At 41.0% G+C, this 15,858-nt stretch overlaps 2 protein-coding genes and 1 pseudogene across 2 annotated transcripts; all 3 read left to right on the top strand.

The window, feature by feature from the left end:
• The first annotated feature begins 3,712 nt into the window (after nucleotides 1–3,712).
• LOC115688513 (dynamin-related protein 5A) lies at nucleotides 3,713–10,808 on the top strand. Its single transcript, XM_030614339.2, has 16 exons — nucleotides 3,713–4,056; nucleotides 4,680–4,743; nucleotides 4,838–4,945; nucleotides 5,480–5,581; nucleotides 5,798–5,848; nucleotides 6,148–6,209; nucleotides 6,592–6,682; nucleotides 6,937–7,001; nucleotides 7,322–7,516; nucleotides 7,593–7,712; nucleotides 7,923–7,993; nucleotides 8,090–8,315; nucleotides 8,739–8,789; nucleotides 9,806–10,034; nucleotides 10,154–10,293; nucleotides 10,371–10,808. Exons 1-16 carry the CDS (start codon nucleotides 3,928–3,930, stop codon nucleotides 10,497–10,499), a joined length of 1,833 nt encoding a protein of 610 aa, XP_030470199.2. The 5' UTR covers nucleotides 3,713–3,927; the 3' UTR covers nucleotides 10,500–10,808.
• Nucleotides 10,809–11,151: 343 nt separating this feature from the next.
• On the top strand, nucleotides 11,152–15,403 carry LOC115688517 (GDSL esterase/lipase At4g10955-like). The gene is made up of 3 exons (XM_030614341.2): nucleotides 11,152–11,291; nucleotides 13,277–13,383; nucleotides 14,200–15,403. The coding sequence occupies exons 2-3, from the start codon at nucleotides 13,322–13,324 to the stop codon at nucleotides 15,164–15,166; spliced, it is 1,029 nt and encodes a 342-aa protein (XP_030470201.2). The 5' UTR covers nucleotides 11,152–11,291; nucleotides 13,277–13,321; the 3' UTR covers nucleotides 15,167–15,403.
• LOC115665835 (GDSL esterase/lipase At4g10955-like) overlaps nucleotides 11,166–15,858 on the top strand; it is a 33,376-nt pseudogene continuing 28,683 nt past the window's right edge.

Here is a 15,858-nt window from a genome sequence, read left to right as displayed (position 1 = left end):
AGAAAAACCTCAAACTTTTCTCTCGGAGTCCCAAATCTACCCTACCGTTATAACTCCTGTCCAATTAACGTCGGAAAAAAAAAAAAAAAAAAGGATGACGTTGATGGGTGTTGCATATACTACCCCGTAAGGCGACGGCAATAGCAACGGCTGAAATCTTTCGCCTTGATTATAATGATAAAACAAGAGATGTCCGCATCGTCCCAAATGGTCAGAATCGGCCGGGGATAAGATGTCGAATGCTAGGAATGTAGGATGACTCTGGCTTTTATCATCTTGGCCGGGGATAACACGTCGACCTTTGCTGCGAATGCGATCCCTCTCTTGTCACGTAGGAATTTGTACCTTATGATTCGGCGATGTCGAAAAGGTAAAAAAAGAACGTTGCAATCACGGAGTGGGCGTGGCTTTCACATCGGAATTGCCGGACGATTGATCGCCGATGATGTCTTGTTCCTTAAAGCATAAAGGGATTTGCTTGAAGGGGCCTGCAGCACTCCACTGACTTTTCCTACTTCCTACACTTGGAGATGCACAAGAGCTCGAAGGAATGCCCCCCCCATCTACATGAAGAAAATGACACAAATGGTTTTGCAATTTAGACCAAATATATAATATGGTTGCCGAACTCTTAAATTAGTCAATGTGGTTTTGAATTTTATCCTAATGCAAATGTAGTCATTGAATTTTTAATTTGTTCAATATGATCCCCGAACTTAATCCAATGTAACAATATTCCTCAACTTTAAATTTGTTCGATGTCATTCTCTGAACTTTTGGTACATGTTCAATTTAATCCATTCTGACAAAAAAATTAGTCCATGGATTATATGAAAATGTTCAATATAATTTTACATTAATTCAAGTCCGTAAACTACATTGAACATGTTCATATAATTCAAAACTTCACATCAACACGTATCAAAAATCCTAGAGACTATACCGAGCAAATTAAACATTTTGGACCACATCGAATAATATTAGGCCATAATTCAAGGACTCTGTGACACCGAACAAATTAAAAGTTCAAGACCATATTGCATATTAAACTAAAGTTGATAAACTGTTTGTGTCATTATCCCGTAAATCAAACAAAGTTAAGGCCGAGAAAGATCTTCAAAGTTTTTTCCAGTGATCTCCATGAGACCATATTTTCGGAGAAATCACTGATTGACGAATGACCCCTCCACTTGGCCTATGCCTGTGTGGCTGTCTCTGAAGTCCTGACGTCTAATTTTGAATTTTGAATTTTGAATTCGATGCGTTCGAACACGGCAACGGCAACGGCTCTCTCCTGATTGGAGGACGAAGAAGAAAAGGTGGAAGCGAAAGACAACAACAGTGCGGTCCTCCTCGCCCATGATCATTCCCCACAGGACTTCCAAATTTTTCTTCCTCCCCCTCTTGTCTTTCTGTCTACTCTTAACCCACAGATTCCGGATCGTTCGTGCCGTTGGGGCTGATGAGACGCATGGATTTTGACTAATGAGCAAGCCAAATGGTGGATTCATCGGATTTTCCTTCGCGATCGCATGCCAATCCTAACAGCAAAACATGAAGTTTGAGTCGCGCGTTAAAGATATTCGCCGTTCGTGTCGATCTTTAGTAGCCCTCTTTTTTTTCTTTTTTTTTTGGGAAATTCGCGTCAAATGATATAGAAATCATACATCGTACTTACCACATCGAACCCTTAATTTCGATAGATATTACTTAATGATAAAAGAAATTGATTATCTTGAAGTTTTTTTTAAAAAGCAAAGGCATGGGTGCATAAAGCGAGCTAAGCATGCAGGTACATTGCGTGAAAAGCCAACCTTTTCGTGACGCATTCGATTCCTCAAATGAAGGGCTACTTTGATCGAAGAACAAGCGGTGCTGTACATTCGTTTCACCTTTTCTTAACAAAACAAGATGTTGATAGAAGAATAGTGAAGAAAGACCCTCCAACCTCCCTTCTCAAAAAATGCACCGCTTATGTTAAATCGAAAGCGACTTCTCAAGGTTCTTAAATCTTTCAGGATGTGTGAAATCTCGTCGGATTTCGCTTCACATACAACCGCGAAGTGGGATCCAAATAGAACCGGCCGATACGAGTCTCTAGTCTAATCTCCCGAGAGCTACTGTGGCGTTTCTTTTGGAAAATGTCGAAATGATACTCAGGTCCTCTGTTCTTTAGCCGTTGTTTAATATTGTCACAGCATTTTTTTTTGTTTAATTAAGTCTTGGAATCACGTTTTGCTTTTTTTTTTTTTTTTTTTTCTTTTTGAGAAAATTTCATTTTATCCCCTCTCTACTCTGAGTTGATGATGCACCTCGAACCCCGAATTATAAAAGAATTGCATTTTCACCTCCCTAAACTCGCATTTTCTTATCCTTCTCAACACTGCTAACAAGTACACTTTTCCGATCGAATTACCGAAACCACCATCTTCTATATTTATCGTCGACTTGGCCATCGACAAGCATGCTCTGCCCTCTCTTTCTTCGAATCTAACAAGACGGCGAAACCATCTCTATTCAACCCTCTTTGTGCGCGCTCGCTCGTGATCTCCAATCTTTCGATGCCCATCAAATTTCTGTAATCGAGTTCGAACTCGTGCGGGACATCGGCATTCTCACCTGTTTAAACAGAACGGTTAAATTGAAAAAAAAAGAAGGGAAAATTTCAAATAAGAACCCGAAGTGCTCTCATTTTCTCAAATAAGGGCTTGAAGTGGACTTTGTGTCAAATAAGGATCTGAAGCGAACTTATATTTTCAAATAAGGATATGAAGTGGTTATAATAGTTTCAAATAGAGGCCTCACCCAGCCGACTCGCCGATCGGCCAAATTTTCCGTCCGATCAAGGGCATTTTCGTCCAAAATTTTTTTTAACATAAATTTTAGTTAAATTAGTTTAAAATAAAAAAGAAAAAAGAAAAACAAGGGGCAGGGCTGGCCCTCGCCAGAGCCGGGAGAGGGCTCCCAGATCTGGGCGAGGGTCGCCGCCCTCGCCCAGGTTTGGCGAGGGCCAGTAGCCCTCACCTCTGGCCGGCGACCCCGCCGGCCATCGCCGCCGCCCCACCACGACGGGGTGGCGGCCATAGGTGGGGGGTGGCCTCCCCTTGTTTTTTTTTTTTTTTTAAACTTTAGCTTTTTTTTTCATTTTTTAGTTTATTTTTTTATGGAAAAAAATTGAAAAAGGAAAAAAAATCAAAAAAAATAAAAGACGAAAATGCCCTTGACTCCGATGAGGCGAGGCCCTTTTTTTAGACTGAGATGGCCACTTCAGGCCCTTATTTGAGACAAAGTTCACTTCAGGCCCTTATTTGAGAAAATGAGGGCATTTCAGGTTCTTACTTGACACATGGTTCACTTCAGGCCTCTATTTGAGAAAATGACAGCACTTCGGGTCTTTATTTGAAATTTTCCCAAAAAAAGAAGAGGAGAAGAGCACAATTAATTTCGATTTACTAAATTCAACAACTATAAAACTATATATATATATATATAATATATATATATAGTTATAGTTATAGTAATGTGGAATGAAGTGTTGGATTACGGAGCATACAAAGCGAGGGGTGTGAAGAGGGAGACTTTGGGTTTACTCCCTCCCTAAAAAAGACTTTTAAACCGGGACTTGACCATTTCGGAGTCGTTAGCCGTTCCTTCCTTTTGTCGCTCTCCTCTGTCTCCGTCCCGTCCGCTCCGACTTCCAATTTAATACTTCAAAAGCAACCCCCCACTCCCTCAAGCTTCTCATCTTACACTTTCAAAACTCAAAACCTCTCTCTCTCTCTCTCTCTCTCGAGCGCTCTCGATCTCGCCGGCGGAGTGCTGTGTCCGTCCGTCCGTCGCCGGCGAGCGGTCGGATCCAGGTCGATCTGAGCCCGACGCCACTCGCCGCCGCCGGATCCGATTCAGCGAGCCCCCCCGGGGTGAGAGATGGAGAACCTGATCTCGCTGGTGAACAAGATACAGAGAGCCTGCACGGCTCTCGGCGACCACGGCGACACCAGCGCCCTCCCCACCCTCTGGGAATCCCTCCCCGCCATCGCCGTCGTCGGTGGCCAGGTCTCCCCTCCCAGATCTCTCTCTCTCTCTCTCTCTTTCTCTCTCTCTCTGTGAAAACGTCCGCTCGTTTTTTTGGAGAATCTATGTCGCCGCTGTTGGGCGACGGAGCTTCGTTTTAGCTCAGAGCTCACCGATTGAGTCGCCTTTCCCTTTCGCTGGTGATTTCCGTTACTTGTGATTTGGCGATCTGCGGTATTTCCTCGCCCTTGTTTTTTGTTTTTTGTATGCGTTAAATTCAGGCGAGCAATGTTTCATGCGGAGCTTAATCTTAGCTCAAATTGATGGGTGAGCCGGTTTCTCCGCCGTTTGATGGGCGATTTGTCACTCGAGTTTAACGATGCGCGGTATTTTCTCGTCCGTGTATCTCGTGTGCTTTGGTCGCTGCTGTGTCGTTGCTTCTGTCAACTGCTGGCTAGGACTGCAATAATGACGTACGATGAAGTAGGAGCCTTAACTCAAGATTTCTTCTTGTCTGGAGTAGGAGCTATGTTGCCCGATACGTTTTTCCCCCATTGCGACGTTGTCAGAGGCTTAGAAAACATAAAATTTGATGATAAAGCAATCTTCTTTCGCTATTTTGAGCGTCATGTATCTCCTCTAATGCGCTTTGTGATGTCATACAGAGTTCAGGAAAGTCATCAGTGCTGGAGAGTGTTGTTGGCAAGGACTTCTTACCTCGTGGCTCTGGTAATCAATGGCACCTGCACTTTTTCTTACCTTTGGTTTTTACTTGTTCGTAAGTCCAGAATTTGGAAAAGTGATGCGTGAACGATTTTTGCAGGTATTGTTACCCGACGTCCTCTTGTCTTGCAGCTTCACAAACTTGAAGAAGGAAGCAGAGAATATGCTGAATTCCTTCACCTTCCACGAAAGAGATTCACTGATTTTGGTGTGTTCTTCACGATAATTTTTTAACTAAATATTGCTGGTTAACCAGATGCGTTTGGTTGGAGTTACCTGGTTATACAGACATTCTTCATTTCTCATGCATTGCACTTGACTCACTAGTTCATGGGGATATTAGAATCTACAGGATACCTGGTTATACAGACATTCTTCATTTCTCATGCACTGCACTTGACTCATTAGTTCATGGGGATATTAGAATCTACAGGATGCGAGTTTCCCAGAGTGTTATTTTACACAGTATTATGCTTCTGATTGCACCAGTCTGATTGCACTAGTTCTGGCTATTTGCATGAGTGGTGTCATAATCATGAATTATGGGTGCAAATTGAGACATGTAGACATGAGTTTGGTACTTCCACACATTTTTTTCCCCAATGTTGGTACTTCTACACATGTTTCCACACGCACATGCACACATGCACACACCCACACTCACACAAAACAAGAGATTCATTTGGGTGAAGAAATTTTTTTTGTAGATGCTTGCACTCTGATGTCAATTGAAATTATGCAGCTGCCGTGAGAAAGGAGATCGCAGATGAAACTGATCGAGAGACTGGTCGCTCAAAGCAAATTTCAAGTGTTCCAATCCATCTTAGTATATATTCACCTAATGGTATGTCTTTTCTTGGCAAAACACCTAATTATAGTTAGTGTTGTTATTTTTCTATGACATCATATTGTAATTATCTCTGACAACTTGTTTTACTCCTGTCCAATTGTTACAACATATCTCTTACAACTTGTTTTACTCAAATCAGGTCTTGTTGTTTTATAGCCTTTCTTTTTATGATCTATTTGGAGTGCTTATTGTATCATTTATCTTTGGCAGTTGTCAACTTGACTTTGATTGATCTTCCTGGGCTTACAAAGGTTGCTGTTGGTAAGTCACATCTTATCTCAGCACTGGAGATTTCTTCTCCTTTTGTTGGTTGAATTGAGATTTCTCTATAACTTGATGGTACCTAGAGTTGAAAAGTGTGGTTTCTGTAAGAAGACAACAAGTCCATTCAGTCATCGCAGTTCCTGTGCTGAATTTCATCTGTGAACTGATAGTAGAAACCATACACCATCTATTGTTCCGCTGCATATACTTTTATTCATTTATGCCAACATAAATGGCTTACACTGTTTTCGTCATAAACTAACTGTTCTCTTCCAATTGATGTTTTGGAAAACAAGAGGGCCAACCGGACAGCATTGTACAAGACATTGAGAACATGGTCCGCTCATACATCGAGAAGGTATTGTGCATCATACGTCATCCGTTATTTACTTTGGAATATACTTTTTTATTGCTAGAAGGTTTAGCAGGTTAGCTAAACACAAGGAATTATTGAGCTAATAGCTGGTTGAATTTTGAGCAAATGCCCTCTCATGAATAGCAGAAGGGTGAATTTTGTTGTTTGAAAGTTTTATGCTGCCTTCTGCAGCTCTTGTTTTCTTTCATTAGGGGTGGCATCCAAATTCTTAGATTTTGCAGCACCTGTTAAGTGTTCACTTTGGTTTAGTCTTAAAAGGGCCCCTTTGGTATTTGAAAAGAAGTATTTTCGCATCACAATGACTGCCTTCGGAACTGTCCAAGAAGACAATAAAGAATTTATTAGTTCTTGATTCTTTATGCAGCCTAATTGTATAATTCTTGCAATTTCACCTGCAAATCAAGATCTTGCTACATCTGATGCAATTAAGATCTCTCGTGAAGTAGATCCTACAGGTAACATTTCTATTTTGTTCTTTCCCTGCACAACTTTCCTACTCTCCCTGATTGAATTTTCATGTTTGTGTCTGGTCCTCGGACTTGTTAAGAGTATATCATGGGTGCTTTCCAAAACTCGTCTTCCTGTTAGATCTCCTAAAATGTAACTCTTGCAGGGATGGGCAAATATGAAATTCCATCTTTGCAGCATTCTATTGGCATCTCCATTCATTTTCTTCCAGTAACTAAGTCGCTGTGATGATTTTGTTTAGGGGAGAGGACATTTGGAGTCTTGACAAAGATTGATCTAATGGATAAGGGAACAGATGCTGTTGATGTAAGTTTAATTGTATCTTTTCTGCTGAAAGACAATGACTTGTATTAATTACTCTTACTGGGGAATATTTTGGTGTTTACTGTATTTAGTTTTCATTGAATCAACAAAATGTTGATCTGAGTGTTGTCAGGAGTCAGGACTAAACAGAGCCTGATAAAGTTGCATGACATCTTTTAATGGGTGTTGAAACATTCATAACTGTCCTCACGCTTTAAGATCTCGATTATGTTGACTTATATTTTAGGTGCTCTTATTGCAATTATGAGCACCTTGTTTTGATGCATTCTAACTACTGAGGTTGATGTTCTTTGGCTTCTTAGATATTAGAAGGGAAATCATATCGACTTAAGTTTCCTTGGATTGGAGTAGTAAATCGATCCCAAGCTGATATTAACAAGAATGTCGATATGATTGCTGCTCGCCGCAGAGAGCGTGAATATTTCTCTGGTACTCCTGAATACAAGCATCTTGCACACAGAATGGGTTCTGAGCATTTAGCGAAATCGCTTTCGAAGGTTGGAAAATCATGATCATTTCTTTGTTCAACCATTTATTCAACTTCATGTGCTAATTCTATCATGTTCATTGCAGCACTTGGAGAATGTAATCAAGGCCAAAATACCGGGCATCCAATCCCTTATTAACAAAACAATTCTTGAGCTTGAGACTGAATTGAATCGTCTCGGCAAGCCTATAGCTTCAGATGCAGGAGTATGTGTCTTATTTATTTCCCATGCTAGCTTATTTTATCAGTTGCATTCTACTGGTTCTTTTTATGAAGACCAACTATCCCATTGCTAGCTTTACACTATTTGCGGGTTGCAATTTTCACTCAGGCAAGGAATGCCAATAGCATGACTGTACACCTCAAGTTCATATGCTACAAGAAGTATAATTGATGAAGATCTCACTAAAATGCAGGGAAAGTTATATTCAATCATGGAGATATGTCGTCTTTTTGATCAAATATACAAGGAGCATCTAGATGGCGTGTATGTATTATGGTTCATTCTTCTTGGCCGAACCACCTTCTTCTTATGCGTATCTGTTATGAAGAAAGTGAAAGTTGATATTATTTTCTTGTGCAGGCGCTCTGGAGGTGATAAGATTTACAATGTTTTCGACAATCAGCTCCCTGCCGCTCTTAAGAGGCTGCAATTTGACAAACAACTTTCCATGGAAAATATAAAGAAGCTCATTACAGAAGCTGATGGATACCAACCTCATTTAATAGCTCCTGAACAAGGATATCGCCGTCTGATCGAGTCTTCTTTAATAACTATCAGAGGTCCTGCTGAGGCTTCTGTTGATGCGGTATGCTTTAACACCTTGAAGCTTACATAAAATAATTGGTAATGAAATGCGGTAGTCTTGGTCGGTTTGTCTTGTGATCAAAATGTGAAGAACGTCAATCCAATCAGTTTTCTTCTAGTACAAAACTTGACGTGGCTTATCGTTCATTAGAATTATGTTAGACATGATTTTATGATGGTGAATCAGAAACTTGGTTAGAATTTTCGGAGTAACCGAAACACCACATGGTTCCGTGTCACTTTTTGGGATTGCCGAGTAATTTACTATATGTTTTCAAGTTTCGCAAGACAAAATCATAACGATCTATTTCATTATTTGCCTATGATATTGTGTTATATACTGGAGGTGCTTATGAGTGTGTATCATTGTTTGCTATAAAAACTGAATATGAATACGATCTTCTATGTTTTTGCTTCTCTTCAGGTTCATGCTCTACTGAAGGACCTAGTGCACAAGGCTATTAGTGAAACACTGGTACATTTTCTACTGAACTACATTTCTTTTAGGTTTCTACTGAAGGACCTAGTGCACAAAGCTTCTATGAAGAACTGCTGCCCCTTTCCGAAGTCTCAAAACAAATACAGCATGTTCTCACACGAGCATTCCATTGTTGAATGTCCTATTGTGAAGAACTGGAACACCATATGATTTGACCAAAGCCAGCCTCATGGGGGATAGAGAATACTTGTCAATTGACCATTGGGGATGGATCTTTAACTCCAGTATTGCATTTCGGACTCTTTAACCCTTTTGGGACTTGGGAGGGTGTCACATAGGTCGTCTGAGGATAAAGAGAGCTTTGCTAAAGTTGAGAACAACAAAGCATCATCGAATTTTGATACATTCCTAATATCGAGGGATAGAGATAGTGTTTCATTGGTGCAAACGAGATATTAATGAACTTAATTACTTTATCAGGTATTCCTTCTGAAGGGTCCGCTATTATCATAGAATCTGCCACCCTGTTTTCTACATTCCTAATGGGAACGATCATAATTCAAGTTGGGTCTCAAGCATCTTGAATATTCTGGGTTGTGATTGGTTATTAGTATGTTCTTTGGGGTTCTTTCTTCAGAATTGTTCCTATGGATGAGAGGTACCTGGGAGCATTTATGTCTCGATTGTTTGAAGTTAAAACTTCAATTTTCAACCTTAAGAAGGAAAAAGATGAAAAAATTGGGTTTAGGAAACAACTTCTTGAGAACTGCTTTTAAAGTTGGATGATGTTTGCTTTCCCAATTAGATTCCCTGGTTGTTCTAATAATTTCTGGCGCATGCTTATTGGTCTCTACGCACCGAATTTAATTTGCATTTTGAGCATCATGTTGTTTTAAAGGGTTAATAATAACTTCATGCGCAATTCTTGCTTTTTTAGAGCCCAATTTTAATTTCTATTGTTATTTCTCTTTAATTTGTACGCATCACATAAACCTCTTAACATATAAAACGGGCAGTCTGGCTAACACTTGGTATATATTCTTCTACTCCAGGAGCTAAAGCAGTATCCTGGTCTCAGAGTGGAAGTCACTAACGCTGCTTGTGATTCGCTCGAGAGAATGAGGGAAGAGAGCAAGAAAGCAACACTTAAGCTGGTCGACATGGAATGTAGTTACCTAACTGTTGACTTTTTCCGGAAGCTCCCTCAAGATGTCGAGAAGGGTGGCAACCCCACACATTCACTATTCGACAGATACAATGATTCATATCTCAGGCGGATAGGTGAGATATGTGGAATTCCTATTTGTCAATCATTTATGGCGAAACTATGACGATCGGTCTAAGTTAATAAGTTACCTGGTACTGATTGTCGAAGTTCCTTTTCACAAAATGTAAAACAGGATCGACAGTTCTGTCTTACGTCAATATGGTCTGTGCAACCCTGCGCCACTCCATTCCTAAATCCATCGTGCACTGTCAAGTAAGGGAGGCCAAACGAAGCCTCCTCGACCGTTTCTTCACTGAACTTGGTGCAATGGAGGTGAGAATGAGACGATTTCTCCTGATGGTTCTTTTTCATCGAGTCATTATTATACTGAATCTAAAAATCCTGTGCAGCAAAAGCGTCTATCATCGTTATTGAATGAGGATCCAGCGGTCATGGAGCGACGTAGTGCTCTTTCAAAGAGACTCGAGTTGTACAGGAGTGCTCAAACTGAAATCGACGCTGTTGCCTGGTCCAAGTGAAAACTGCATTGCTCACTTCCAAAGCTTCTCTTTTTCGCTCGAGTAATTTAATATGGGATCAGTTCTGCTTTTGTCGTCGCTGCCAATCACATTGATGGAGGATATCTGTTGAAGAATGAGCACCTGATCGACGCGGCTGTTGGTCTGGCGCTGAAGACATTCATTTTTCACAGTGAATGACGATATACATGTATCGGTTTTGGTTTTCCTTCCCTCTGTAATGCGTGCAAGGACACGTCAATTTGTATCATCCGACAGACTGAATTGTTTGATTAGTGCAATTGCAATTGGATGCGTGGTGACCCCCCATTAGTATTCACCTTTGCTCACACAAATCAGAAAATGACCAACCAATTATGACCCAATCCAACCGAGAAAATATCGCAAAACGTACTCTATATGAACGACATTTTTGGATACTCAAGTTAATTTTGCTCTCGCAATAAAGAAATGGGGAAAAATAATAAGAAAAGCTGGAGAATTGCCTTTAGAATTTGTACTGAAACAAAAAAAATAATTTGTCTATTCCTGTCTCAGTCAGAGTTTGGCAAAATGCATTAAAACTAATCAAGTTGAAAACGTGGCCCGTTGCATTCAACGACTTGCCCACGGAGACGTCAAACGACGGCGTTTTCTCAGATCCTCGCCTCTCGCTCTCCCGTTGGGAGAACATCCCCGCGAGGAAGACTTTCGTTTGACAAAGAGAGGCGACAGAATCTGAGTTCTGGATCTACCACCCGTGACTCTTTCTCGCGCCTCTCATCAGATCCGGTCTCTGCGTGATTTCTTGAGGTATGCTTCTTCGTTTCTCTGATTTGGGTTTGCATTTGTGTACGTGTTGAGATTGTGATTTTGCCTCGGCGACATTGAAGTTCCGATTGCTGACGATCGATTTTGAGGTCGAAAAGTGAAAGGAATGGACTTTGTCAAAATGCCCACGGGCGCGATGTTTCGTATTGTGGATGTTCAGTAATTGCAAATGGACGAGGTCCGGTCAGTCCTTTTTCTTTTGTGGGGTTTTGCATATGTCACTGCAGGTCGAGGAATTTCTCTCTCTCTCTCTCTCTCTCTCTCTGGCTGATAGTGGAGTGGTTGTGCAGAACCTCGTTAATCTTTTAGTGGGTTTTTTCATTGAATTGTTGTGAATAGGTCATCTTTCGCGTATGTTTATGCCCTTTTTGAGATGAGGCAATTATATTAGTATGCTGCAATAGAGGTCAAACGTTTGGTAATTTTGCTCAAATTCGTATCGGTTTTCAATGCACACGCGATGGCGTCGACAGTATGTGTGTGCTTGCGTGCCTGTTTGAGTGCGCATGTATCATTTTTCGGGTCTGTCTATGTGTGTTTTATGGTGTGCGTTGTGCTTATTTGATGTGGAAACAATAAGAAGCACACTGGGTTGAATTTGAAAGTAAAAAAGTTTGTATAAGCCAATGAAGAGATGTGCATTACTTTTGATGTAAAAAGATATGGTATGCTGGATTTGTTTTGAATTGGATGTCATCACAATTTGTTTATCCTATTATGCCTTTTTCATTGGTATCTCTTTCTACCTGCTTGGCTATCACTATATTACAAGGTACAAAAGACGAGACCAATGTCCAAAACCACATTTCCAATGTTTAAATTTGGGAATATCTTTGGACACATGGTCATTGCTAAACAAAATCCAGTTTGACCTGCGACCCAGCAATCCATCTGCTTGGCTATCACTATATTACAAGGTACAAAAGACGAGACCAATGTCCAAACCACATTTCCAATGTTTAAATTTGGGAATATCTCGGGACACATGGTCATTGCTAAACAAAATCCAGTTTGACCTGCGACCCGGCAATCCATCTGGGAAAAGGGTGCAGATATGTCTAATAAAAAAACTGTATCAACTTAAGCTAAGTTAGAAAAACTCAAGCTTAATCGGTCCACTTCTCATGACCTGTTTCTGTCAATTTAATTGAACCCATCTATTGTTACCTTGTCGTGTGCATATTGATTGTGAGATTGTTTGGAATGAATTGGATGTCTTTATGAGCAATCTAGTGCAAGTTCTTCTCTTTTTTTGGTTGGAAATCCAGTGCAAGTTCTCTCCTTGGAGTATTTTGAATTTTCTTTGTGGAGTATCATAGCTTGGGGATGGTGACGATCTTTTATAGAATCAAACTTCCACCATTTCTCCTTTTCCTATTCGGTAATCTGTTTGACCATTTTGATACGACTTAAAAGTTGCAACAAAATATTCTTTGTCAGTGTCTTTTCGGATTTTTGTGGCATAATAATCTGCTCGATCTTTTTGGGATAAGTGGAAGTTGATAGGATGTAGATTAAGGCACAATCTGCAGAGGGAAGATTATTCAGAATCATTTGGGCCAGCTCAACTCCCTCTTGAACCTCTTTGTAGGTACTCTTTTGGTCACTGGATCTACTAGTCTGGACACGTTGACCATTAAGCTCATACTTCGACAGCCCAAATTATTAGTGTTTCAGCAGATTACTTTTCTCCCTGAACTTTACATGAATATTGAAGAAAAAGAAGGTCCCCGATGCATAATAGTTGGACGGAACTAAAACTTCATGAGGCAGCTTTTTTTTTTGGTCAGATATGAGGCAGCTTGAAATAGTTGTATATGTTAAAAAGGATACACAGTTGATCCTTATAGTACATAGATTTAATTACGGTGAAGGGAGTCAAGTACAAATATGGATGTGCAGTTATGCACACGTCACTAGCCATTCCCATTTACTAACTGCCATATGGAATGTTCAATTGTGAGCAGTTTTCAGGGATACAAAGAAGAAGTCTTAAATGAACCTCTGGGATTATGGCCTCTGAGAGGGAAAGTTTTGACCTTTCAGGGCCCTTGTACCTTACTCGCGTTGACTGGTAAGACGTTCAGATTCTTTTTCCTCATTGAAAAGAAGCTCCGAGTCATACTTTTTAAGTTTCCGTCATGTCTTATCAAAATACCCAGAGAGTTTCCTTCACTTTTGTCTCAATTATTTGGCGATGGCTAATTACTGCGTCATACTGGATTTTTTGAACATGCAAAACTAAGCACTGTTCTAGCTGTTCAACTTTTCCATAACTTAACATGGACTAGCGGGGTTTATAGTAAGAGAAAAAACCGACTAAGAATGTGCATAAATGGTGTAACTTCCATCTACTTCTGTATTTAATTTGTGTTCTTAACAGACGAACTTCCCTAATGTGCTACGGGCACTTGTCTTCCCTTGGAATTCATTTTAGCTGGGGGACACATATCTCCAATTACTTCATCATAGAGTTTTGCTAGATACTGAGCCAAAAAGGAAGAGTTTGGCTAGACATGTGACCTTTATATCTCATAGGCTGTTATCGCTGAGTGTTGATTTGCCCGCACATGCACCACATACCGTAACTTTGTCCTCCACGATTGCCATGGAATACTCTATTGGTTCATAACACATCTAGTTCGTAGTTTTGGACAGAAACAGCATGTGTGGGGTGCCAACTTTTCGTTCTGCACCAAGTTCAGACTGCATGAGAAGCTTTTTCGAAAATATGGCATTTTAAACTTCTCTCAAATTTATTGTTTGGCTCTCAAGTTTCTTTTTCTTTTCGCATAAAATGATGATATGAGCATTTAGCTTAGTCTAGCTACAGAGTTTATTATTAGCAAAAATATTGACGAAAATAACGTTTCTTGGACTTCTAACATAGGAATAATGCACATCATCGGAGGTCGGTTGCTGCTTGTTTGGTTCAAGGTGTCTATATCTTAGAGCGGGACCGCCAGGAGAAACGTGAAGGTCCCCAGGCTCTTGCTCCTCCTTGGTGGGAATTTTTTAACTTCCGGTTGCTGCGCAAACTCGTAGATAATGTCGACTTGTCTATCTTCGGTGCCATCTTCGAGTATAAGCCTCCATCATCCTCAAGTAACCACTCAGCAGATGGACCGCATTTCGTGGTCGCCTTCCGAGGCACCATAACCAAGAAAGAATCAGTCTCTCGAGATATTAAGCTGGATCTTCACTTGATCCAGCATGGGCTCCACTCCACATCTCGATTTGAGACTGCCATGCAGGCGGTACGAAACATGGTTGCGACCGCCGGCGATTCTAGGGTCTGGTTAGCTGGCCACTCCCTGGGGTCTGCCATTGCTCTGCTAGCTGGAAAGAACATGGCCAAAACGGGATCGTTTCTCAAGTCTTTCCTCTTCAATCCGCCTTATGTGTCTGCCCCGATCGAGAAGATCAAGAACAAGAAAGTGAAGCACGGTATTCGCTTCGCCAACAGCGTGATCACGGCAGGGCTCACGTTAGCCATGAAGGCTCCGCAACTCAGGAATCAATCCGCCAATTTTTTTACGGCTTTGTCCGCTTGGGTCCCTCAACTCTATGTCAATGCAGCCGATAACGTCTGCTCGGAATACATTGGCTATTTCGAGCACCGAAACAATATGCAAGAGATCGGAGCGGGAGCTATTGAGAAGTTAGCTACTCAGCATTCTTTGGGATCGCTGTTCATGAGCGCGATAGGGAAGCAGGCAGAGCCTTTGCACCTCATCCCGTCCGCAAATCTAACAATCAATTTAAATCCGTCGCTGGAGTTCAAGAGGGCGCATGGCATTCACCAATGGTGGAAACACGACCTGAAGCTGCAGTCCAAAGTTTACTTATACAGTTAGTATTGGTGGCATTATTGGACTATTTCATGTTGTGCATGCATTTGTATCTGATGGTGTGATTGAACTTCCACTAGGCATTGGATAGGCGGTTGTTTGCTCTCCCTTTGCTGTGTTGTTTGTCTGCAGATCAATATAATCCGGACCTGCTGTAGAGATGCCAGATTGAGTTCTGTGGCACATTCTCTTTTTGATGTCAAAACTGGAAAGAGTATTGCATTCGTATTGGGTTTCCTCTAACTTCGGCTTCTGAACTGAGGACACAGTTTAGCCCACCAATAATGGAAAATGGTCAAGCTGCTCAAGTGATCCCTAAAGAGTACATGAACAATCCCAAATACACCGTCAGATTGAAAGTGAAAGGTGGGTTTTAAGTTTGTTATATGAGAGAGAGAGAGAGAGAGAGAGAGAGAGAGAGAGAGAGAGAGAGAGAGAGAGAGAGGGTCCTCTTGTCATTTTTCAGTTTGGAGTTTGAAGCAATGCCACCTTGTTTGTGGTTGTGAGTACACGAAGTCTTCAACACCTTTATGGAATTGTCATGATGCTAAACCCACCGTTTTACAGCATAAGTCAGATCTAGTTTATAACTTAAAGAAAGGTTGGGGGACCATGAGTGCTGTCTCACCAAAAAACGTATTGCTCGCTTCCAAAGCTTCTCTTTTCACAGGAGTAATTAAATATGGGATCAATTATAC

This window comes from Syzygium oleosum, unplaced genomic scaffold, assembly GCF_021117445.2.
Source record: "Syzygium oleosum isolate NSW1041296 unplaced genomic scaffold, Sole_v2.1 Sole_v2.14, whole genome shotgun sequence".
Classification (NCBI taxonomy): domain Eukaryota; kingdom Viridiplantae; phylum Streptophyta; class Magnoliopsida; order Myrtales; family Myrtaceae; genus Syzygium; species Syzygium oleosum.
Note: the sequence above shows the minus strand (reverse complement) of the source record. Positions and strands in the feature narration are given on the sequence as shown.